Genomic DNA, 25,387 nt, shown 5'->3' with positions numbered 1-25,387 from the left:
GATGGACCGTGTGTATTGCGAGCCTTGTTGGCTCTTTTCGGATAGGAGATGTCCATCCCACCAACTCTCCTGGACTGTAGGCATTAATGACTGGCAATGACAAAAGAGGGGCTGGACCGCAGAGGTGGGGGAGACCAGACGACTCTCGAAGCACTCTCGAGGGTTGGGGCAAGAGCCCCGCCGGCAGCGTGAGGAAGAGGGTAGAAAGGCAATTAGGGAATTTGCAATATAGCAGACAGTGGGTAAAGTAGCAGGAGTATGTATTGGGGGGACCCTGCCAGGAGTAGTATATGGCTGCATAGCTACTAGGACAGGGATGGAGAGCCCATGCAGTCATGAGAGGTAGACAACCATACCCGCCTAGCCTATCAAGAGCCAGCCCATGTAAAGTCGGGTCACAGCTGATTGACAAGTGACAGTAAGGAAAGGATTGCCACCTACAAAGCTCTATGACTACAGGCTTCTCGCACCCTGTCTCCAGACTACAACTGATTATAAGCCTGAGCATAGAGGTGCGTTTTTAATCTAGATTTAAATATTGAGTCTGAGTCTGACTCCTTTATAAATTTTGAACGCTGGTTCCACAGTAGTGGGGCCCTGTAGGAGAAAGCCCTACCACCTTTTAGGTTTTTGGAAATTCTTGGGACTACCAAGTAGCCTGCGTCTTGGGATCGGAGTGACCTCGTGGGCTTATAAGGTAGGAGCAGGTTAGATATGTACACAGGTGCACGTCCATGCAGAGCTTTAAAAGTCAAGAGCAAAACCTTGAAATCTATCCTATGCTTAATGGGTAGCCAGTGAAGTGACGCTAGTACTGGTGTTATGTGCTCATACTTCTTAGTTCTGGTCAAGATACGAGCAGCTGCATTCGTATTCTGGTTAGACTCTTTAATGAGTTACTAGGGCAGCCAGAAAGCAGGGCGTTACAGTAATCTATCCTAGACGTAACAAACGCATGGATCAATTTTTCAGCATCCCCAACTGAGAGGAAATGTCTAATTTTAGCTATGTTGCGTAGCTGAAAGAAGGCAATTCTGGATATGTTTTTTATATGGGTGTCAAAAGATAGATCAGGATCAATGGTGACACCAAGGTCTTTAACGACCATATTAGGTTCAGCCAAACAAACATCACAGTTTAAGGTGAGAGTAGACAATTTCTCTCTTAATATTATGGGACCTAAAACCAACATTTCAGTCTTATCTGAATTTAGGAGCAGAAAATTTGAAAGCATCCAAACCTTGATATCTACAATACAGGCCTCTAACCGTGAAAGCGGCAGTGCTTCGCCAGGTTTCATTGAAATATAAATCTGAGTATTGTCCGCATAACAGTGGAACTCCACGCCATGTGCCCGGATAATATTGCCAAGTGGTAGCATATATAGCGAGAAGAGTACTGGTCCTAGTACTGATCCTTGTGGAATACCGTATTTCATTATTGAGGAGCTGGACTCTTCTTCTTTTAATTTGACAAACTGTTTCCTGTCACATAGGTATGATCCAAACCATGCGAGTGCCTGTCCATGAAGTCCAACACAGATCTGGAGTCTGTCCAGTAGAATTCCATGATCAATTGTGACGAAAGCTGCACTCAGGTCGAGGAGCACAAGAACCGACAGAGTTACGGTCGGCTGACAGTAGTAAATCATTTGTAACCTTGATAAGTGCAGTTTCTGTGCTGTGGTGGGGTCTAAACCCTGATTGGAATACTTCAAGGATACTGTTAGAGCTAAGGTATGCACTTAGTTGCTTAGCAACAGTTTTCTCCAATAATTTTGATAGAAATGGAAGGTTTGAAATACGTCTATAATTTTGATAATTTATCAGATTCTATGTTTGGTTTCTTCAATAATGGCTTAATAACTGCCAGTTTTAGTGACTCAGGTACGTATCCTGTGACTAGGGATGTGTTAACGATTTTTAGTATATGCTGGCCTAGTACCGGGAATAGTTCTTTAATCCAATTTGAAGGAATAGGATCGAGTAGACAGGTCGTCGGTTTTGAGGACATAACTAATTTGGATAACTCAACCATGCTAATGGGCGTAAAACAGTTTAGTACTGCTGTCTTTAAATCTTCCTGTTATAAGCAGGTGCGGGGCTGTTTATTAATATGAACAGGAATAGTGCACGATGGAGACAGTCTGGAAATCTGGGGCCGTATGTATCAAACATCTTAATAATTACACTTAAGAATCTCATAACAGCTTACTTTGGAGTGAAATCATTCTTTGCTTAAAGTGGTCGGTAAAACATAGTTATCAAGCAGCTCACACTTTCTCATAGGTAAGTCTTGAGACATTCTCAAGAGTAACGCTTAAGTGTGTTTTTGTGACAATCACAGATGCTGCAAATAAAAGGATTAAGATGATGTCATCAATTGCCGAAATTGCTAAGAAAGAAGAACCAATCAGCTTTTGGGAAATATGTGTTCTATTGATGGGTCAACAGAAGTTTTCAATAAAGTTAAACACACCCTCATTATGAAAGCTCCCTTGTTGTCTAATGTTAGTCTAAGCAAAATGGATGTGAAAAGAAAGCCGGATTGGACTGTGGAAGAAACGGTGATGTTGGTAGAGGAGGTGGAGGCAAAGAAGGAAATAATTAAGGGAAAATTTAGCCCCACACTTACAAGTCAACACAAAAAAGAAGTTTGGAAGCAGATCGCAGACAGCATTAATGCAAGCTTCTCCTCAACCATTCGGAGTCCACAGGAATGTGAAAGGAAATGGTACAATGTTTTATCCAAAGCGCATCAGGAAATCTCCGCTTTCAAGAAGGCAACATCTGGCACTGGTTCGTAGTCTACGTTATTTATGCATCTATTTATTTATTTACTTATTTATGAGACACGTTTGCTACATATTGCTGATGAACATTAATGTAGTTGTATTTTTTTATTCAGGTGGAGGTCCTGCGCCTAAACCTTTAAACGCAGTGGCAGAAGTAGTTCTCCGCATCCTCAGAGAAAATAATGCCACAATCAGTGGAGTGGGTGACTGTCAGGATGCTGCACTACTCAAACTGCAGACCGTAGTAAGGTTGGCATGCTATTATAAAAGAACTGTAGCTCAATACTCAATACTCAATACTTATTTTATTGATACAAATGCATATTCATAAGAATAAACTAACTTAACAAAATGAATTCTGTTTTCAGTAATGTAGATGAAAACACCATCTTGTCCCCTCATGAGCTGCCTGTAGAGCTTCCAGGCCCATCTGGCATTCCCTCTCCAGCAGCAGGCCCAGAGCCCCAGCTCCCTGAGCCCCCACTGGCCACTGCCACTCCACGGCTCAACCCGGACGAGGTGGAGGACATGGATGCACTGCGGAGAGAAGAGTTGCGGATAAGCATTAAAGTTTTAAGGATGAAGGAGCATTATTATGAACTAAAAATAAAAAAGATGAAACCTTGCCTATTGCTGTCTTTTAAAAAAAATCCACTCAGCACTTATAATCAATAGATTGGGGGCGGGAGTGTGACAGGAGCAAAATAAAAATGTATTTCTTACCCAAAATGAAGGTTGGCAAAGTGCTGCCTAAACACAATGGCATCAGAGGCAAATGGGATGTTAGGAGGGTGGTTGTCATCATCATCATCATCATCATCATTATTATGATCTCCCTCATCAGGGAGGAGAGGAATGTTGCGCATTTTGCATATGTTATGCAAGACTGCACATGCCATTATAATATTGCTAGCCTTTTGTGGTGTTTGGCGGATTTCCCCGTGAAGGACATGGAATCGGCGTTTCCATTGGCCGATGCCCCTCTCCACAACGCTTCGGGTGCATCGGTGAGCCCTGAAAAGTCCAATTACATTTAGATGACTGTCAAAAATAACTATAATGGTGAGATGATTCCCTATTATAATTCATAGGCTTAGTTAATTTGTACCTGTTGTAATTTTGTTGGGCCCCTGGTTGTGGTGCCAAGGAGATGGCACCCGGGTGGAACAATGTTCCTGTCAAACAGCTGTTGCAATCCACTTTCATTCAGGATGCGTGCGTCATGGGTAGATCCTGGCCACTTGGACACAACATCTAAAATACCACTACCCTGCTGATGGTGGATTGTGATGGTCCCAAATCATCAGCATTGCATAACTGTATTTTCCCCGTGGCTAGGAAGCGCAGCGTTAAAATGACTTGCATCTCTGCCGTAATTGCGCTACTTCTCAAAGTTGATGGTGATATTACATCCCGCACAAGATCGGTGACAAAGATGATTCCCTGATGATCTAAGCGATAATGTTTGATTAACTGTGCGTCATCAAACATTTGTAAAACATTCTTCCTGTTCTTCGGAAGGTGCGTGCGCGTCTCCATCATCGCAGCTCAGCCATCTTGCCTACTCCTAGCCAAATTAAGAGAGCCCCAGAGGTCTCTTAAATACCTGAGAGGTTAAGAGTATTCTTAAGTCAAGAGAAATTTGATAAATCACTTATATTCTTGAATGTGAGTGTAGGAGTAGAAGTCACCAATTCTTACACTTAAGTTACACTTGAGACTCATTTTTTACTTTGAGCGGCTTGATACACATGGCCCCTGGTCTCTAATAGCCTCAATTTTCTGATCGAGAAAGTTCATGAAGTCAATGCTGCTAAGATTGGAGGGATAAGTTGAAAACTCTGATGATTGCTTTTTAGTTAATTTTGAAATTTTGGGTTATGTCTGTTCAATTAGTTTTGAGAAAAAGGCAGATCTAGCAGAAGCAAGAGCTTGCTTATACTGAAGAAAGCTGTTTTTCCATGCAAGATGAAATACTTCTAGCTTTGTTGACTGCCATTTTCGCTCTAATTTTCTAGTAGACTGCTTCAGGGCCCGGGTGGTATCGTTGTACCATGGAGTGTGCTTTTTCCGACTAGGGTTTCTTCTTTTAAGGGGGGCAACAACATCAAGAGTGTTCCTGAGGGTAAGGGTTAGCTGGTTAGTCAATTGGTCCAGTGCAGCTTCATCAGCATTTTCATCAGCCTTTTCTTCTGTGGAGAGGAATGACTCCGGAAGCATATTTATAAACTTTGGAATAACTTCAGGGTTTACTGATCGGCTGTAGTAATGTCTAGGCTCTGATACAGGAGGACTGGATGCCTTAATATTAAACGTAATGAGGAAATGATCTGATAGTATAGGGTTATGAGGTGCGATGGTAAGATTTACCACACTAATACCATGGGACAGAACTAAGTCTAACGTATGGTCATGGTAGTGAGTAGGCTCACAAACATTCAACCAATGGAATCAATAATAGAGGCAAAAGCTGTTCCTAGGGGGTCACCGTTTTTATCCACATGTATGTTGAAATCACCAACAATTATGACCTTATCTGCTGAAATTGCAAGGTATGATAAAAACTCAGCAAATTCCCTTAAGAAATCAGAATAAGGCCCCAGGTGGCCTGTAAACAGACACAAGAAAAAAGAACTGCCCGCTAGCACTTTTATTAGCTAGATCGGGCTGTACACAGTTAGTAATAAGAACTTCAAAAGAGGAGAACATATATCCGTGCTTAGGCGCTAGACTCAGTAAGGACTGATAAATAGCTGCAACGCCTCCCCCTCTGCCTGATGGACGTGACACCTAAGTACCTATGAAACCCACAGGAGACGCTTCATTAATCACAACATATTCATCAGGTCTTAGCCAAGTTTCAGTCAGACATAATACATTGAGATTATGGTCTATTATCAATTTGTTGACAAGATCTGCTTTTGGAGCGAGTGTTCTAACATTTAATAGTTCAATTTTTAAGGATGGTTCACTATGATTAGTAGCAACGTGCCGTGTTTTTATGACAATTATGTTATCCACATCAATACCACGGTTAGCTTTACATTTGGCATAGATGCGTGGAACAGACACAGTCTCAATATAACAGATATTAGATTCTAGTTTAAAACTATTAGTTAAAGGGGCTTTTGAAATACTATTTCTGTTGGCTAGCTGTGAAACGCACCTTGCAGACAGAGGCGTAGGGCCATATGTCTGGGACACAGGTATAAAGAAATGAGCAGGCAAACACGTAGGGTTCATACTTTTCTGTATGTGTTGCCTCTTGATTAATCAGGTTCAGTCTCCTCGTCTACCTGTTGTTCAGGGGGAGTACAGCTTGTAGACTGGTCAGGTGGGTCCTCTGAGTTGTCTTGCAGGGTCAACCTGCACCATGCCTGCTGCAGTAGGCCTAACGTTAGCCTCTATGTTTGTCCCAGCGCTAACAGGAGCATCCACGACGTTCGTCCCAGTGCTAACTGCACCCCCACGTTGGTAATCGCAGCTGCATCTGGTCGATTTTGGAGAAATATCAATGAAATTTTCGGTAGTTTTGCTATATTTTGTTTTTTTTGTTGCTGTTCTTGCAGTTTTTGCGCACCACTGGGTATTTTCACTTGCTAATTTTGAATTGCTTCAGCAATATTTACGTGACTGCTAGCGTCAGGTAAAAGTTCAAAATCATGTGAGGATTGGATAATACAGGCTACCGTCTTTTTAACTTACATTTATTTTAACAAATTGTAAGGTTGATAGCACAATGAAGGGTCGCTTCCTAACTTTATTTTTTTTTTTTAACGAAATACCAAAATCTAGCCAACATGTACTTGTTTGTATGCAACATTAGGGGCCCCGAGACACTGGGGGCCTACCCGCAGTGCGTGGCTTGCGTGCCCATCCCCTACGCCATTGCATGAGGGGCCACCTTCAGAAGCTCTTGAGGCAGTTACCAAGTCTGGCGTACCTTTCCCCAAAGATGAAAATGATGAGCCTGTTCACTTCCTGTTCAACAACCTTTCTCTTAAGAATTATCAGAAGAAATATGAAAAATTATTAAAATCGCACTGGGATAACGGAATTGAGAGCATGAGGGAGTTCTTCCAACTGTTGTCATGAAGAAGCTCACTGTTCTTGAAGCTGCACTCCTCTGTCCAAAGTGTGAGGTAACCTGCCACACTCCATGTACGCGGGTGCCTAACTTGTGGTGGTGTCATGTAATGGACTGGAATTGGAACTGTACGGTCTGTCCCGGAAGATGCAGCTACAAGGTCCATGAAAAAGGATACAGAATATATAAGCCAGAAAACGAAGAAAAAACAGGAACTTAAGAGGACCTGAAAAAAACTTCTGAAGGGATGATAGCCGCACAAGAGGAAGTGATGTCCACACGTGAGCAAGAGTTGAGGAATGCAGAAGCTGAGAAAACCAGCCTCATTGAAAGGTGTTTCCAGTGTATTCTCCAGCTTGGAGAGCTTGCTCTGAAGTTTGATTCTGATTCTACTCGTCAGAGTATTCTCAGGCTGATAGAAGTGCTGGAGAGGAACAACGAGGCAGAGAAAGCGGAAACACTGCAGGATATTCTGGATATCACTGTGCAAAGAGATTAACAGAAGTGGAGAAGATGTGTGTTCAGTTGCGCGCTCTTCTGCTTTCCATGTAAATGTTGTAGGGTCAAAATTATTATAGAGCAAACAGTTGCGCTTATTTACCAAGGACTTCCCGTTGTCCCTAATGTGAAACAGGCAATAGCAACAGTAGACGACAGCTACCAAAATAGACTGTCAAAGGTGTATTCAGTCAGGATTGTAACTTTACCTATCTCTTCCTGTAGTGGCAGAACCTGTCCATATCGCCATAGAAACTACTGAAGAGAGAGACTCTTAAGCTCAACAGAACAATGTGACTGGAATTATTATTTTTGAATTGTCTTGAAGTGGATCTTTATTTACTCGCTGGTATGTTTTATCATTTGAACAAATATCCACAAATAGAAGTTATTTTGTGCTCTGTCTCATGTGAGTTGATTTTCTGACTATTATAAAGTTCTTAGTGTTACTTGACTTTGACTTTTTAGTTTTCCGGTACAAAATGGCCAAATAGACCGAAACTGTGAATCCCAATTCTCTGAAGTACTGCTTTGTGCATGAACCAGCCAATCTTCCCAGCGACGAAAACACCTTGATCATAATATGAAGCTCTGGTCAATAGCAACATGGGAGGAGGAAACGCTTGATTTTTTCTGGTGAATTCTGGAGGAGAGAGGGATTGGTAAATCTGCAGCCACTCTTCATATGACCGTGTATATTACGGATAAATCACATTCCTTTTCCTGTTTACAATGGCATGTCAAGTACACAAACTACAGTGAAGCATCAGTTGGAGTCTGGCTGCCAAGTACAGTTGAGGCCAAATTTTTACATACACCTAGGCTAAAGACATTCAGACTCAATTTTTCACAACTCCACACATTTCATGTTACTATACATGTCCTGTGTTAAGTCAATTAGGGTATCTACTTTATTTCCGTAAGAGGTAATTTCAAAATAATAGCTAAGAGACAAATTTATTTCAGCTTTTGTGTACTATATCACATTTTCAGTGGGTCAAAAGTTTACATGCACTTTGTTAGTATTTTGTGGAATTGCCTTTTATTTGCATAACTTGAATCAAACGCTCGGGGTAGCCTTCCACAAGCTTCTCACAATACTTTTCCGGAATTTATGCCCATTCCTCCTGGCAGAACTGGTGTAATTCAGTCAGGTTTGTGGGCCTCCTTGCTTGGACACACTTTTTCAGTTCTATCCACAAATTTTCTATAGGATTCAAGTCAGGGCTTTGTGATGCCCACTCCAATGTTTTCACTTTCACAGCATTGTCCTGCTGGGAGGCCCAGTTGCAACCAAGTTATAACTTTCTAGCTGATGTCTTGAGGTGTTGCTTCAGTATTTCTAGATAATCCTCCTTCCTCATGATGCCATCTATTTTCTGAAGTGCACCAATCTTTTTTTCCAAAAAAAACACCCCCACAACATGATGCTGCCACCCCCATGCTTCAGAGTTCAGATGGTGTTCTTCAGATTAAAAGCATCACCCTTTTTCTCCATACATAGTGCTGATCATTATGGCCGAACAGTTCTGGTCAGATGAAACTGTTTTTTTTGGCTGGACCGCAAGAGCGGGGCCAGCCCTACAAACGCGAATGTCTGCGACTGACTGAGTGACTGAGTGAGTGATGAAGTTGCACCATTGGTCAGCCAAGTTACACCATTGTTCGGCAGGATCACGGATCATACTAGATTTTGACCAGGTCTTGTTTCATCTGACCAGAGAACACTCCTCCAAAAGGCTAGATCTTTGTCCTGGTGATCACCTGCAAACTTTATCCTGGCTTTTTTATGCCGGTCTTGGAGTAGGGGCTTCTTCCTTGCATGACAGCCTTTCAGGCTATGGCGATGTAGGATTCTCGTAATGGTGGATGTTCCTGATGCCTTTAACTCCTTCACCAATTCCTTTGTTGTTGTCTTGTGTTTCAGTTGAACCTTTCAGACCAAAGTTCGTCCAGCCGTGGGAGTTAATTTGTACAGATGCTCGCGTTACCTTCAGCAGTTTGGAAATTGCTTATAAGGAGGAACTGGACATGTGAAGGTCCACTATTTTTTTTCCTGAGGTCTTGGCTGAGTTGCTTGAATTTTCTCATGGTATCAAGGGCAAGAAGGAAGTGGCCCTAAAGGTAGGTCCTTAAATATGGCCACAGGTGCCAATTAACTCCCAATTAACTCATAATTATGACAATTGGTCAACCAGAAGCTTCTAAAAAGTCATTACATCAATTTCTGGAATCCTCCAGACTGTTTAAAGAAACAGACAACTTGGTGTATGTAAACTTTTGATCCACTGGAATTCTGATATAGTGAATTAAAGCTGAAATAAATGTCTCTAATCGATTGTTTTAAAATGACCTCTGATGTGAACAAAGTTGACTATCCAAAATAAATGTATGATAACATGAAATGTGCAGAGTATTGAAAAACTGAGTTTGAATATCTTTAGTCTAGGTGAATGTAAACCTTTGGCCTCAACTATGTATTCAATTGATCCATCACCTGTTCTTTCTTCTCCATTCCAGTCAGATGCTTATTATGAAACACTGGTGGGAAAGTGCTTCACTGAGAAATATCAAGAACCTACAGGTGTGTTACACAATTCTACCATCATCTAAAGCTAAATCATTTTGAACAGTCAGTCACATGACCAGTGCAGTCTGAGGAATAGCATACTCCAGTAAGTTTGTCTTGTTTTGTGAGGGCGTTGTGCTGTCTAAGAAGTTAAATGATTTTAAACATTCAACTACATGACCAGTGCAGTCTCAGGAATAGTTTACTCCAGTGTGTTGAGGGTGTTTTGTTGTCCTCCTGAGACTGGAGCCTAACCTGGCCCTCAGGCCACAGTGGAGTAGATCACATGATGTCTCTCCCCTTGCGTGCGAGGCCTCTCACTTCAGTTTTTCTTTTTTTTTGTTTCACCTGAGCATTAAGACAGCATGGTTCTACTCATCAAGGTCTAGATTGAAGAGCGTGATAAATAAATCAGTTGAATCAAGTGTTGTAGGGTTGGGCTAAAACAGAAACCAACACCGAGACTGGCACTTTTCTGATAAGATTGGACACCGCTGATGCAGACCATATATTTCAAACAGAGGTGCCCACGTAAGTCCTGCAAGATACTGTATCAGCCTGTTGTTGTTTTTTATTTTGGCAGCAATTTTAATATCAGATTAGCTGTGTTTCTTAGTAAAAGGCCATGAGGGTGAATGGAATTTTCTGAAATCTGTGTGTCTTTATTGGCTGACGTGACCTCAGGAACTGGTACCAACCGGTCGCTGACAAACTGGCTTTTAATCTCATATCTGAAGATCTGTATCTGTGTTTTCGATGTTGCTCTCAGTTTCATTGAGAGTCACTGTCATCCCCATGCTGTTATGGTACGGGGGGTGGGACCCAGGCGCAGAATGGGAAAAAACCCGGAACTCAAAAAAGTTGATACAAACAAGACTTTATTAAAAAAAAGCAGAACAAACAAAGAGCCACGAGGGGCATAAAACGAAAACTAAAAAAAATACAAGAAAACTGGTGTAGGTGCCCACGTAAGTCCTGCAAGATACTGTATCAGCCTGTTGTTGTTTTTTATTTTGGCAGCAATTTTAATATCAGATTAGCTGTGTTTCTTAGTAAAAGGCCATGAGGGTGAATGGAATTTTCTGAAATCTGTGTGTCTTTATTGGCTGACGTGACCTCAGGAACTGGTACCAACCGGTCGCTGACAAACTGGCTTTTAATCTCATATCTGAAGATCTGTATCTGTGTTTTCGATGTTGCTCTCAGTTTCATTGAGAGTCACTGTCATCCCCATGCTGTTACGGTACGGGGGGTGGGACCCAGGCGCAGAATGGGAAAAAAACCCGGAACTCAAAAAAGTTGATACAAACAAGACTTTATTAAAAAAAAGCAGAACAAACAAAGAGCCACGAGGGGCATAAAACGAAAACTAAAAAAAAAAGAAAAAGAAAACAGAACTACACCAGTACAGAAAACAAACGGCAGAAACGCACAGAAACACACAGGCGGAAACAAAGTCAGAAACACAAACAGGTCAAAAACACAGGCAGGTACGTACGGTCTGAAACACAAGTCGGAAACAAACACAAGGAACCAGCACCCGAGTCAAGGGAACAAAGAACTTAAATAGACAGGGGGTAACAAGACACAGGTGAACTCAAAAAACAATCAACCCAGAAAAGGAGGGGATAACAAGACACAGGTGGGAACAATGATAGAATAACGAGACAACAATAATACAATTAACAGGGGGGAGCAGGACACAAAACAGAAGTTCCGCCATCCGGCGGCCCAACAAGGGAAACACAGACAGGAAAACACAGAACCATGACACATGCCCCAGAACCCACTGTTACATATTTTTATTTACCTCTCTAGTAATGTCAAGACATTCCATTGTAAACATTAGTTTATTTTAATAGGAGTGCTTTCTAGTTTTGTGCTCTGTCTCATGCAAGTTGGTTTGCTGACTTTTTAAAAATTATTTTAGCGTTACTTGACACTGACTTGACTTTCTAGTTTTCCTGTACAAAATGGCCAAATAGACTTAAACCTCAAATCTCAATTCTCTGAAGTACTGCTTTGTACATGAAACAGCCATTCTTCCCACCGACGAAAACACCTTGATCATAATATGAAACTCTGGTCAACAGCAACATGGGAGGAGGAAACGCTTGATTTTTTCTGGTGAATTCTGGAGGAGAGAGGGATTGGTAAATCTGCAGCCACTCTTCATATGACCGTGTGTATTACAGATAAATCACATTCCTTTTCCTGTTCACAATGGCATGTCAAGTACACAAACTGCAGTGAAGCATTAGTTGGAGCCTGGCTGCCAAGTACAGTTGAGGCCAAATTTTTACATACACCTAGGCTAAAGACATTCAGACTCAATTTTTCACAACTCCACAAATTTCATGTTACTATATATTTCCTGTGTTAAGTCAATTAGGGTATCTACTTTATTTCTGTAAGAGGTAATTTCAAAATAATAGCTAAGAGACAAATTTATTTCAGCTTTTATGTACTACATCACACTTTCAGTTGGTCAAAAGTTACATGCACTTTGTTAGTATTTTGTGGAATTGCCTTTTAATTGCATAACTTGAATCAAACGCTCGAGGTAGCCTTCCACAAGCTTCTCACAATACTTTGCCGGAATTTTTGCCCATTCCTCCTGGCAGAACTGGTGTAATTCAGTCAGGTTTGTGGGCCTCCTTGCTTGGACACACTTTTTCAGTTCAATCCACAAATTTTCTATGGGATTCAAGTCAGGGCTTTGTGATGCCCACTCCAATGCTTTCACTTTCACAGCATTGTCCTGCTGGAAGGCCCAGTTGCAACCAAGTTTTAACTTTCTAGCTGATGTCTTGAGGCGTTGCTTCAGTATTTCTAGATAATCCTCCTTCCTCATGATGCCATCTATTTTCTGAAGTGCACAAATCTTTTTTTCTAAAAAAACACCCCCACAACATGATGCTGCCACCCCCATGCTTCAGAGTTCAGATGGTGTTCTTCAGATTGAAAGCCTCACCCATTTTTCTCCATACATAGTGCTGATCATTATGGCTGAACAGTTCTGGTCAGATGAAACTGTTTTTTTTGGCTGGACCGCAAGAGTGGGGCCAGCCCTACAAACGCGAATGTCTGTGACTGACTGAGTGACTGAGTGAGTGATGAAGTTGCACCATTGGTCAGCCATGTTATGAAGTTACACCATTGTTCGGCAGGATCACGGATCATACTAGATTTTGACCAGGTCTTGTTTCATCTGACCAGAGAACACTCCTCCAAAAGGCTAGATCTTTGTCCTGGTGATCACCTGCAAACTTTATCCTGGCTTTTTTATGCCGGTCTTGGAGTAGGGGCTTCTTCCTTGCATGACAGCCTTTCAGGCCATGGCGATGTAGGATTCTCGTAATGGTGGATGTTCCTGATGCCTTTAACTCCTTCACCAATTTCTTTGTTGTTGTCTTGTGTTTCAGTTGAACCTTTCGGACCAAAGTTCGTCCAGCCCTGGGAGTTAATTTGTACAGATGCTCGCGTTACCTTCAGCAGTTTGGAAATTGCTTATAAGGAGGAACTGGACATGTGAGTTGCTTGAATTTTCTCATGGTATCAAGGGCAAGAAGGAAGTGGCCCTAAAGGTAGGTCCTTAAATATGGCCACAGGTGCCAATTAACTCCCAATTAACTCCTAATTATGACAATTGGTCAACCAGAAGCTTCTAAAAAGTCATTACATCAATTTCTGGAATCTTCCAGACTGTTTAAAGAAACAGACAACTTGGTGTATGTAAACTTTTGATCCACTGGAATTCTGATATAGTGAATTAAAGCTGAAATAAATGTCTCTAATCGATTGTTTTAAAATGACCTCTGATGTGAACAAAGTTGACTATCCAAAATAAATGTATGATAACATGAAATGCGCAGTGTTGAAAAACTGAGTTTGAATATCTTTAGTCTAGGTGCATGTAAACCTTTGGCCTCAACTATGTATTCAATTGATCCATCACCTGTTCTTTCTTCTCCATTCCAGTCAGATGCTTATTATGAAACACTGGTGGGAAAGTGCTTCACTGAGAAATATCAAGAACCTACAGGAGTGTTACACAATTCTACCATCATCTAAAGCTAAATCATTTTGAACAGTCAGTCACATGACCAGTGCAGTCTGAGGAATAGCATACTCCAGTAAGTTTGTCTTGTTTTGTGAGGGCGTTGTGCTGTCTAAGAAGTTAAATGATTTTAAACATTCAGCTACATGACCAGTGCAGTCTCAGGAATAGTTTACTCCAGTGTGTTGAGGGTGTTTTGTTGTCCTCCTGAGACTGGAGCCTAACCTGGCCCTCAGGCCACAGTGGAGTAGATCACATGATGTCTCTCCCCTTGCGTGCGAGGCCTCTCACTTCAGTTTTTTCTTTTTTTTTGTTTCACCTGAGCATTAAGACAGCATGGTTCTACTCATCAAAGTCTAGATTGAAGAGCGTGATAAATAAATCAGTTGAATCAAGTGTTGTAGGGTTGGGCTAAAACAGAAACCTACACCGAGACTGGCACTTTTCTGATAAGATTGGACACCACTGATGCAGACCATATATTTCAAACAGAGGTGCCCACGTAAGTCCTGCAAGACACTGTATCAGCCTGTTGTTGTTTTTTATTTTGGCAGCAATTTTAATATCAGATTAGCTGTGTTTCTTAGTAAAAGGCCATGAGGGTGAATGGAATTTTCTGAAATCTGTGTGTCTTTATTGGCTGACGTGACCTCATGAACTGGTACCGACCGGTCGCTGACAAACTGGCTTTTAATCTCATTTCTGAAGATCAATGACAGAGCGTCTTTTAACAGTTGTGCAATAAAGTCCCTAGGCTTACGATCCTTTTCCTCGCCCTCTTTGATATTCAGTATCTGTAGGTTCTGTCTTCTACTCCGACCCTCTAAATCTGTGCATTTTTCTGTGAGCTGTGATACCGTTTTGTTGAGCCGTTGTACTTCTTGTTGTAGCTCGGTAACTGTGTCTGAGATGTGTGACGCCCCGCGCTCTACTACGACCATGTTGTCAGTCAACTTGTCCACTGTGGCTTTCATGGTAGCGAATGTGGAATTAGTCTCATTTTTTACAGCAGACAGTTCTCTTCTCAGAGAGATCGCAAACTGTTCAAATCTTCTGTCAATCATTTCACCAATCTCAGTCTTAGATGCGCGTACCTCGCCGCTAAGAGTTGCTATCGCATCCAGTATATCCTTGCTAGTGCAATCTTGGCTGTGTTCGTCATGGCCGCCAGCGACAGACTCTCCAGAGCCCTGTCCAGTGGTCGTAGTATTCCTTGTTGTTGGCATTTTTGTTGTCGCTAATGATTCGCGGAGATTAATACGGGTTTACCTTTTGTTGAATCACAGATTTGAGTTTCAAAATGTAAGAGTTATTCTGTTCTGTTTCGAGATTCTGTTATAAATTGTAGGAGCTATCGAGTATGCGTCTTACTAGCACATGGTGCAACCGGAAGTCTCAAGTGGAACTTAAGTGTAAGAATTGGTGACTTCCACTCCTACACTCACATTTAAGAATATAAGTGATTTATCACATTTCTTTTAAGACTTAAGAATGCTCTTAACCTCTCAGGTATTTAAAAGACCTCTGGGGCTCTCTTAATTTGGCTAGGAGTAGGTAAGATGGCAGAGCTGCGAAGACGGAGACGCGCACGCACCTTCCGAGACAGGAAGAATGTTTCACAAATGTTTGATGATGCACAGTTAATCAAACGTTATCGCTTAGATCAGTGGTGTCAAATTCGTGCCATGGAGGGCCGTGTGTATGCAGGTTTTCATTCCAGCCTCAGATCTTGATTATATAATTAGTTAAATTATTTGCTGAATTAGGGATGCAGGTTTGTGCACAATGGTGACCCGACGTCTATGGTGACCCGCATTGTCTAAATAAAAATTTTCTTATATTCTGTGCTTCAATGCAGTTAAACACATATGGCTGAATGAGTAATTGGACTAAATTAAGGCAGCATTAATTGGTTGGAATGAAAACCTGCATACACACGGCCCTCCATGGCACGAGTTTGACACCACTGGCTTAGATCATCAGGGAATCATCCTTGTCACCGATCTTGTGCGGGATGTAATATCACCATCAACTTTCAGATTTCACAATTACGGCAGAGATGCAAGTCATTTTAACGCTGCGCCTCCTAGCCACGGGAAAAATGCAGTTATGCAGTGCTGATGATTTGGGACCATCACAATCCACCATCAGCAGGGTAGCATTTTAGATGTTGTGTCCAAGTGGCCAGGATCTACACATGACCCACGCATCCTGAATGAAAGTGGATTGCAACAGCTGTTTGACAGGAACATTGTTCCACCCGGGTGCCATCTCCTTGGCACCACAACCAGGGGCCCGCAAGCCTATGAATTATAATAGGGAATCATCTCACCATTATAGTTATTTTTGACGGTCATCTAAATATAATTGGACTTTTCAGGGATCACCAATGCACCCGAAGCGTTGTGGAGAGGAGCATCGGCCAATGGAAATGCTGGTTCCATGTCCTTCATGGGGAAATCCGCCAAACACCACAGAAGGCCAGCAATATTATAATGGCATGTGCAGTCTCGCATAACATATGCAAAATGTGCAACATTCCTCTCCCCCCTGATGAGGGAGATCATAATAATGATGATGATGATGACGACCACCCGCCTAGCATCCCACTTGCCTCTGATGCCACTGTGTTTAGGCAGCACTTTGCCAACTTTCATTTTGGGTAAGAAATACATTTTTATTTTGCTCCCGTTGCACTCCTGCCCCCAGTCTATTGATTATAAGTGCTGAGTGGATTTTTTTTAAAAGACAGCAATGGGCAAGGTTTCATCTTTTTAATTTTTAATTCATAATAATGCTCCTTCATCCTTAAAACTTTTATGCTCATCCGCAACTCTTCTTTCCGCAGTGCATCCATGTCCTCCACCTCGTCCGGGTTGAGCCGTGGAGTGGCAGTGGCCAATAAGTATTGAGTATTGAGTATTGAGCTACAGTTCTTTTATAATAGCACGCCAGCCTTACTACAGTCTGCAGTTTGAGTAGTGCAGCATCCTGACAGTCAGCCACTCCACTGGTTGTGGCATTATTTTCTCCGAGGATGCGGAGAACTACTTCTGCCACTGCGCTTAAAGGTTTAGGCGCAGGACCTCCACCTGAATAAAAAAATATAACTACATTAATGTTCATCAGCAATATGTAACTAATGTGTCTCATAAATAAGTAAGTAAATAAATAAATAGACAGATACATAAATAACGTAGACTATGAACCAGTGCCAGATGGTGCCTTCTTGAAAGCAGAGATTTCCTGATGCGCTTTGGATAAAACATTGTGCCATTTCTTTTCACATTCCTGTGGACTCCGAATGGTGGAGGTGAAGCTTGCATTAATGCTGTCTGCGATCCAAACTTCTTTTTTGTGTCGACTTGTAAGTGTGGGGCTAAATTTTCCCTTAATTATTTCCTTCTTTGCCTCCACCTCCTCTACCAACATCACCATTTCTTCCACAGTCCAATTCGGCTTTCTTTTCACATCCATTTTGCTTAGACTAACATTAGACAACAAGGGAGCTTTCATAATGAGGGTGTGTTTAACTTTATTGAAAACTTCTGTTGACCCATCAATAGAACACATATTTCCCAAAAGCTGATTGGTTCTTCTTTCTTAGCAATTTCGGCAATTGATGACATCATCTTAATCCTTTTATTTGCAGCATCTGTGATTGTCACAAAAACACACTTAAGCGTTACTCTTGAGAATGTCTCAAGACTTACCTATGAGAAAGTGTGAGCTGCTTGATAACTATGTTTTACCGACCACTTTAAGCAAAGAATGATTTCACTCCAAAGTAAGCTGATTCTTAAGTGTAATTATTAAGATGTTTGATACATACGGCCCCAGATTTCCAGACTGTCTCCATCATGCACTATTCCTGTTCATATTAATAAACAGCCCCGCACCTGCTTACAACAGGAAGATTTAAAGACAGCAGTACTAAACTGTTTTACGCCCATTAGCATGGTTGAGTTATCCAAATTAGTTATGTCCTCAAAACCGACGACCTGTCTACTCGATTCTATTCCTTCAAATTGGATTAAAGAACTATTCCCGGTACTAGGCCAGCATATACTAAAACTCGTTAACACATCCCTAGTCACAGGATACGTACCTGAGTCACTAAAACTGGCAGTTATTAAGCCATTATTGAAGAAACCAAACATAGAACCTGATAAATTATCAAAATTATAGACCTATTTCAAACCTTCCATTTCTATCAAAATTATTGGAAAAAACTGTTGCTAAGCAACTAAGTGCATACCTTAGCTCTAATGGTATCCTTGAAGTATTCCAATCAGGGTTTAGAACCCACCACAGCACAGAAACTGCACTTATCAAGGTTACAAATGATTTACTACTGTCAGCCGACCGTAACTCTGTCTGTTCTTGTGCTCCTCGACCTGAGTGCAGCTTTTGACACAATTGATCATGGAATTCTACTGGACAGACTCCAGGCCTGTGTTGGAGTTCATGGACAGGCACTCGCATGGTTTGGATCATACCTATGTGACAGGAAACAGTTTGTCGAATTAAAAGAAGAAGAGTCCAGCTCCTCAATAATGAAATACGGTATTCCACAAGGATCAGTACTAGGACCAGTACTCTTCTCGCTATATATGCTACCACTTTGCAATATTATCCGGGCACATGGCGTAGAGATCCACTGTTATGCGGACGATACCCAGATTTATATTTTAATTAAACATGGCGAAGCACTGCCGCTTTCACGGTTAGAGGCCTGTATTGTAGCTATCAAGGTTTGGATGCTTTCAAATTTTCTGCTCCTAAATTCAGATAAGACTGAAATGTTGGTTTTAGGTCCCAAAATATTAACACAGAAATAGTCTACTCTCACCTTAAACTGTGATTGTTGCTTGTAATTGTCATAACACTGCTCTGCTGAGGTTATTGCACATATGACAAATAAAACTTGAAACTTGAATTTATTATATTTGAGGAAGCAGGTTAAATATTTAAGACATGAAGTCAATAAATAACCATCAATGTGGGAGACAATGAAGTAATGGCTTCAGGATTAAGACCACATCAGCACTCAAAGTAAACTCACACAAATCCAGTCTGAACCTTTTATTTCATGCATAGATCTTCACAAACGTATGGGTTTCACAAAATGCAAGACATTTCACCACAGTGCATTTGGCAGTTACAGTAGATGGTGAAGTTCAATACTTCTTGTAGGAGCCCTGAACTAACTGGAACATCAGTCAGAATGAGAAGAACATTACATCTTTCAATTGCAGATGTAATCCCATGAATGCAAGCATGGTCCATTGGTCTTGTTGTTATTTGTGGTGCAGATAAATAGAAAGGTATGCACAGGTTAAACAAGTTATGTAATACATACAACTTCATATATATATACATGTACATATAACCTGTAATTAGACAGTCCACAGAAAACAAATTCAACAGTAAATAGCAGGAAAAATTTTAAGTAAGAGGATATATATTTTCCTTCTCCCACCAGAGCAGTTAAAGTCAAAAGGTTTTTTAAAAATCTACCCATCAGGATTATAGGCCCTGGGGAAACGCTAATCTACTAAGCACCTCATAGTACATTAGAAGGCAAAAAAACCATTACAGAAACCAGTTCAGATCAAAAAATCATCAGAGAGACTGTTTTAGAATGTTTGCAGAATAGATGCTATTGGTCTTATGCTACCAAGTTTTTTAGAATATGTGCTCAGCCACTGAGGTTTCCATGAATTCAGTATGTCAGATCCTCAGTCCCAAGTTAATGATGACAAATGTAATGTAATGGAAACAGTAATGTAATTTAACTGCAGACAAAATTCATCTAGTCTCGTCTGCTTTGATCTGAACTGGCCTTAAAAGCAGTAAATGGAGGAGCGCAGCATTTCAAACAAAATAAAAACAGTTTATCTACCTACAATGAAATCTGACAGTACTCAAGATTTTGAAACAGTAAAGTACTACCTCAGCAGTCATTCCTCCCAAGAACAACTTTTTTCAAGCAAAATTCATGCTTGACATTACATGTAGGGGAGAGTGGGGCAAAATCTAAGACAGGATAAAATGTAACACAGACTTTTTAGGTAGATGCATCGAGCTTGAACAACATATTTCAGGTTAAATATGCAGAATTACCATCTCTCTGTCTCCAACGAATGGCAGGAGAGTTTAATAACTATTTCAGGAGTTATCGCCAAAAGTCTTGTTTTGGCTGTATGCAAGTTAATTTTATTTACCGGAAGTGTTTTTTGGCTACTATATTGTGTGCGTATGGAATCCAAATGTATGTCATCATATGTCTTTTAGTGACAAATAGATTTCTTTAGATTTGATGTAGAGTGCTAGCTTGCTGGCATCGCTAGGCAGGCAAAGGTGCATACACCACCCCCCCCCCCCCCCTCCCTTTAAGCAAACAGGTTTTTAGACGGGAACCAGAGAATAAAGTACAGTCTTGTGATAGATTTTCACAGATCTAGGTAGGCCATGAAAAACATATAAATGTAATCAATGTAACATTCCACTCTCAGTACTTTCGGTCAGGTTGCTAGTGAATGGTATGTCCCAGAAATTTCATTGTGGTGTATAATCATAGCCAAGGGATGTAGGTTGTTTGTTTTAAAAAATTATAAATCTATCTCTAGTGATGTTTTCAGAATTGAGCCAAATACAAAAACCATTAGTTATTTCCGCACTCTCCCCTATTTCACAAATCCAAAGCTACACCACACACAAAATACAAACTTCTATTCATGGATATTTAATTAAATGATAAAACATACCCGTTAGTAAATAAAAATCCACCTCAAGACAAATCCAATATAATAACCAGTCAAGCATGTTGTCATATTTTACCCTTTCTCAAAGACTTGCTTTCTGGCTTAAACTGAGATTACTTCTCAGAACACCTCGTCTGTTGTTCTGTTGAGCCTGGAAGTATCTCTTCATTAGTTTCTGTGGAGATGACAAGTTCCACATCTAGAGTTAAAGATAAATAAAGTTTCAATCCTGACTGAATACACCTTTGGCTGTTGATAGCTGTTTTGGTAGCTGTTGACTGTGTCTGTCCCACAGAAGGGTATACAGGGGGATTCCTCTGCAAATAAAATCGACTGTTAAGGTTTTCTAAAACAAATCATTTTGACTATGCAACATCAGAAGAATGTGCAACTAAACATTTCTTCACATGCAGTGTTCTCCAGAATCTTCTGCAGCTTTTCCACCATCTCTGCCTCGTTGTTCTTCTTCAGCACTTTTATCAGCCTGAGAATACTCTGACGAGTAGAATTAGAATCGAACTTCAGAGCAAGCTTTCTAAGCTGGAGAATGCTCCGGAAACACTTTTCAATGAGGCTGGTTTTCTCAGCTTCTGCATCCCTCAACTCTTGCTCACGAGTGGACATCATTTTCTCTTGTGTGGCTATCATAGTTTCACAAGTTTTTTTCAGGTCCTCACGAGTTTCAGTTTTCTCTACATGTTTTCTTGCATATATTTTGCATTCTCTTTTATGGAACGTGTAGCTGCATTTTCCTGGACAGGCCGTACATTTCCCACTCCAGTCCATTACATGACACCACCACAGGTTAGGCGCCCGTGTACATGGAGTGTGGCAGGTTACCTCACACTTTGAACAGGAAGTTGCAGCTTCACCAACTGGGATCTTCTCCATGACAACAGTTTGGGATTTATACTGAAAGTTGTTATTCCTCCTCATGTCCTCTTTGTGCTTTTTCAGAGTTTTCTTAACTTCCTTAAGTGCCTGGTGCTTCATCTCCACCACCTTGAACTGACTCTCACAGCTCTGGACACAAGCTTCCAGTTTCTTACGTTCACTCAAGACTTCTTCAGTCATCCTCAGGCTTCGACTTTCCATTTGATCCAAAGTCTGGAAGAACTCCCTCATGCTCTGAGTTCCGTTATCCCAGTGTTGTTTGAATGTTTTTTCATATTTATTCTGATAATCATTAAGAGAATAGTTGTTGAACAGGAAGTGAACAGGCTCATCAATTTTATCTTTGGGGAAAGGTACGCCAGACTCGATAACTGCTTTAAGAGCATCTGAAGGTGGCATCCAGTCAGAGAAGGTGATGAGAGTCAGGATGTTTTTCTCCATGTTCTTTCCAAAGAGGGACAGGATGGAATCAAAGATTTTCTTCTGGAAAGGAGTGAGGCGATTTGTAGCTGCCTTCACCATAAGGCAAACTGCATCTAGTTGTAGAACAATGTCGAAAGATCCCAGTAATCTGTACAGATCTTCAGCAATTCTTTCATCTCTCTCAACCCCTTTAGTGTCGTCATATCCTACTGTATCAATGACTGTGAGGGAAAAAGGAAGAGACAGTTCCTCCAGTCCAAAAATCTTATAGACAGTAATCGTAACGGTACCAGATTGGGATTTTTCTGTGCCTTCATCTGGAATGATTTTAAACCTGATCTTGTCTTCCCACTCTACACCCAGCATGTAGTTGACCATTCTATTGATGAGTGAAGACTTCCCTGTTCCTGTTTCTCCCACCATCAGGATTGTCCTGTTCCTTTTTTGGGGGTCCTTTGTTCCAAATGTGTATCTCCTGACTATTCCATCTTCATTCAGATGTTCCTGGATTGTGTTCACCAGGTATGTTTGTTTGGGTTCTGTTGTAATCTGTTCACTGTTCTTAATTACATCTGACCACTTAGACGTACCTTCTTCTCTTGTCGTAGAGCAACTAAAAGATTATGAGAAATAAAACAACGTATGTGTTTACATTTTGTTATTCATAGTTATTACCACACACACACACTCACACAAACATACTATGACACCACAAGAGTTTTTGAGGGAAGATATATTCCCCCAAAGTGGCTGCAGCCAATATCAAAACTAACTGGCTGATGACTGCTATGTCCCCATCTGGTGGAAACGGTTAGGACTACATAAATGGCCACCCTCAAAAAACTACAACCCCCTGGAGTATGTGTACAGTTCAGCACACCTGCGGGATATCAATTCCAGTGATTGCCTCAAGGGAGGCCTATGTCTTCACCATTGTGAACAAACAAAGTGAGGGAAGTGGTGGAAGTGTGGTCTCTCCTGGTGCACCCTGGTAATAGCTGGTAAAACCTATTATGAGTTTATGGACTTTGCATCTTGATTGCTGAAGAGACCATTTAACCATTAGTGCATTTTTTATGAAGAAGCTTTTTGAGTTAAACTTTTTCCAATCCCTTTGATGAAATGATTGAAACCCTGGTTTTGTGTACTTCTTGACATCATTTACACTACCCATGCCTGACACCCTGACAACCAACCTCTCATGGTGTCACAACACACACACACACACTCACTGATAAATTGATAAATTATCTTGAAACTAAAGAAAAAAATACAGAATACAATAAATAAATAATTGAGGGCACATAATTTAGATGCTAGTTTGCCATAGATTTGTGCCATCATCACATACCCTCAAACAAATTATTCAGACCAGAGACCACCTGTAATACTTCAAAAAATACCAATATTACAGTAACCAACGTCTGCATACAAACTGTATGTGTCGCCTAGATTTAGATATCTTTACCTTGAGCTAGATTGTGCCATTGTTGAGTTCTCAGGTAGCAGTCCACTTGTAAGCACAGGAACAAAACAAACACAGAATGTTTCCCAACCAGGAGACACACATGCATGTACACGAGACGAACCTTCTCTGTACCTGAAAAAGAGATCAAGAAATATTTATTTAGTTTGAAAAGACAGTGGTAAAGCCACACTAATACAAGTTCAAAGCACAAGGTAACTTTGTCTGCTTATGTGCAAGTCTCTCAGACAGGATATCCAGTCACCATCTTCTTCTCTGGCGAAAGGAAGCAAGGCAAGAAGGCAAAGAACAATGAAGTGTTCTGATGTACAAATGTAGTCTCTCAGAAACCTGTGTCCTAAACGTGGATTCAGTTCTAAAAAGCTCAACTATCGCAGAAACCACCCAGCTACAAATGTATGCAAAATAGAAATTCACAACTGAGTATAAATGAGGTTGCCTTGAAGTTAACTTCACTGACATTGTGAAGCATCCAATCAGTGACATAGATAGACATAAAGTATAATTACAAATGAGGATCCAACAGCATAAAACTCTAGAATGAAGATAAATCATACAAAACCAATGTTTTCACCTGTGTTTGTCAGTCCTAAAAGGTGTATCTTCCTGTGCCTCTTAGCTTTTATAGTCTAAGCAGGGTGGGATGTTTTTCCGCCCTGGTGTTAGGAAATGTGTTTTAATTGGCCAATCACACATGCTGATGTGTTTTGTTAACCAACTGCCTACAAGTTTAAAGAATGAATTAATATCACTGGCATTCTTTCACGTCTACTGAACAAGAGCCATAAGGGGGCTAACTATATTCCATAAAAAATACTTTTACTTTCATTTCAGTCACTGAAATAATTCAGTGCGTTTGAGGTGAATTTAAAGAAAATGCAGCTGGGTTACATGCAGAGGTACGTACAATGTATGTACAATTCTGAAAGTCTGAAAGCATCTGAGTATTATGTGTACTTAAGCATCAAAACTAAAAGTAGATTGTCTTTTATCTAAAAAAAATCTATAAAAAATATATATCATATAATCATATTCCTTTTCCTTAAAGATACAGATTAAACTTAAAGAAGCCAGCATCAGTAAAGAAAAAAAAACACAATAAAATAAATAAATCTTTTGGAGACACCTTCAAAGCCAAAACAAACAAAATATATTGCATTAACTGAATAAATTCTAGGGGAGCTATTAACTTTGGTGTGCAGATATTTTTATCCTAATTGGAGCTATACCACAATGACACGTATGCCTTAATGGGAGAGCTCTTTAAATCACCAACCTTACCTGTCCATGCAAATGACTCATTCTGCCATCCTGCTGCTGCTGCAGCTAATGTGCTATCCCTGCTGCTGCTGCTAATGTGCTATCCTGGCTGCTGAGGCTAATGGGCTACCCCTGCTGCTGCTGCTGCTGATGTGCTATCCCTGCTGCTGCTGCTAATGTGCTATCCCTGCTGCTGCACCTAATGTGCTATCTCTGCTGCTGTTGCTAATGTGCTATCCCTGCTGCTGCACCTAATGTGCTATCTCTGCTGCTGTTGCTAATGTGCTATCCCTGCTGCTGCACCTAATGTGCTATCCCTGCTGCTTAGACTAATGTGCTATCCCTGCTGGTGAGGCTAATGTGCTATCCCTGCTGCTGCTGTTAATGTGCTATCCCTGCTGCACCTAATGTGCTATCTCTGCTGCTGCTGCTAATGTGCTATCCCTGCTGCTGCTAATGTGCTGCCCCTGCTGCTGAGGCTAATGTGCTATCCCTACTGCTGTTGCTAATGTGCTATCCCTGCTGCTGAGGCTAATGTGCTATCCCTGC

General features: G+C 41.0%; 2 protein-coding genes and 1 long non-coding RNA gene across 4 annotated transcripts in view; 1 reads left to right on the top strand and 2 right to left on the bottom strand.

The window, feature by feature from the left end:
* LOC135246849 (uncharacterized) overlaps positions 1 to 24,266 on the bottom strand; it is a 46,032-nt gene extending 21,766 nt beyond the window's left edge. The window contains exons 1-2 of one of the 2 annotated variants that reach the window (XM_064320126.1): positions 23,561 to 24,266; positions 20,426 to 22,705 (exon numbers count right to left, since the gene is read on the bottom strand). In XM_064320126.1, the coding sequence (XP_064176196.1) occupies positions 21,151 to 22,705; positions 23,561 to 23,580 (1,575 nt within the window). In that variant the 5' untranslated portion in view covers positions 23,581 to 24,266 and the 3' untranslated portion in view covers positions 20,426 to 21,150. Of the gene's footprint in view, positions 1 to 20,425; positions 22,706 to 23,560 lie in introns of those variants that run through there. The other variant, XM_064320128.1, reaches the window with a different exon arrangement.
* On the top strand, positions 2,417 to 3,298 carry LOC135246852 (uncharacterized). The gene is made up of 3 exons (XR_010327985.1): positions 2,417 to 2,798; positions 2,908 to 3,043; positions 3,163 to 3,298. It is a non-coding gene; the product is annotated as an uncharacterized LOC135246852 (long non-coding RNA).
* On the bottom strand, positions 3,193 to 4,288 carry LOC135246851 (putative nuclease HARBI1). The gene is made up of 3 exons (XM_064320132.1): positions 3,903 to 4,288; positions 3,518 to 3,808; positions 3,193 to 3,331 (listed from the first exon to the last, which is right to left on the bottom strand). Exons 1-3 carry the CDS (start codon positions 3,998 to 4,000, stop codon positions 3,193 to 3,195), a joined length of 528 nt encoding a protein of 175 aa, XP_064176202.1. The 5' UTR covers positions 4,001 to 4,288.
* Positions 24,267 to 25,387: the final 1,121 nt, after the last annotated feature.

Source organism: Anguilla rostrata, unplaced genomic scaffold (genome assembly GCF_018555375.3).
Source record: "Anguilla rostrata isolate EN2019 unplaced genomic scaffold, ASM1855537v3 scaf0949, whole genome shotgun sequence".
Taxonomy (NCBI): domain Eukaryota; kingdom Metazoa; phylum Chordata; class Actinopteri; order Anguilliformes; family Anguillidae; genus Anguilla; species Anguilla rostrata.
Note: the sequence above shows the minus strand (reverse complement) of the source record. Positions and strands in the feature narration are given on the sequence as shown.

Excerpts from the sequence above, each read along its gene's own strand:
- LOC135246851 (XM_064320132.1), bottom strand. The coding sequence starts at position 4,000 with ATGAAAGTGGATTGCAACAGCTGTTTGACAGGAACATTGTTCCACCCG. Across the intron at positions 3,809-3,902 it reads GCCCAACAAAATTACAACAG|GGCTCACCGATGCACCCGAA; the intron begins GTACAAATTAAC and ends TGGACTTTTCAG. Across the intron at positions 3,332-3,517 it reads TTTGCCAACCTTCATTTTGG|TGCATCCATGTCCTCCACCT; the intron begins GTAAGAAATACA and ends TTCTCTCCGCAG.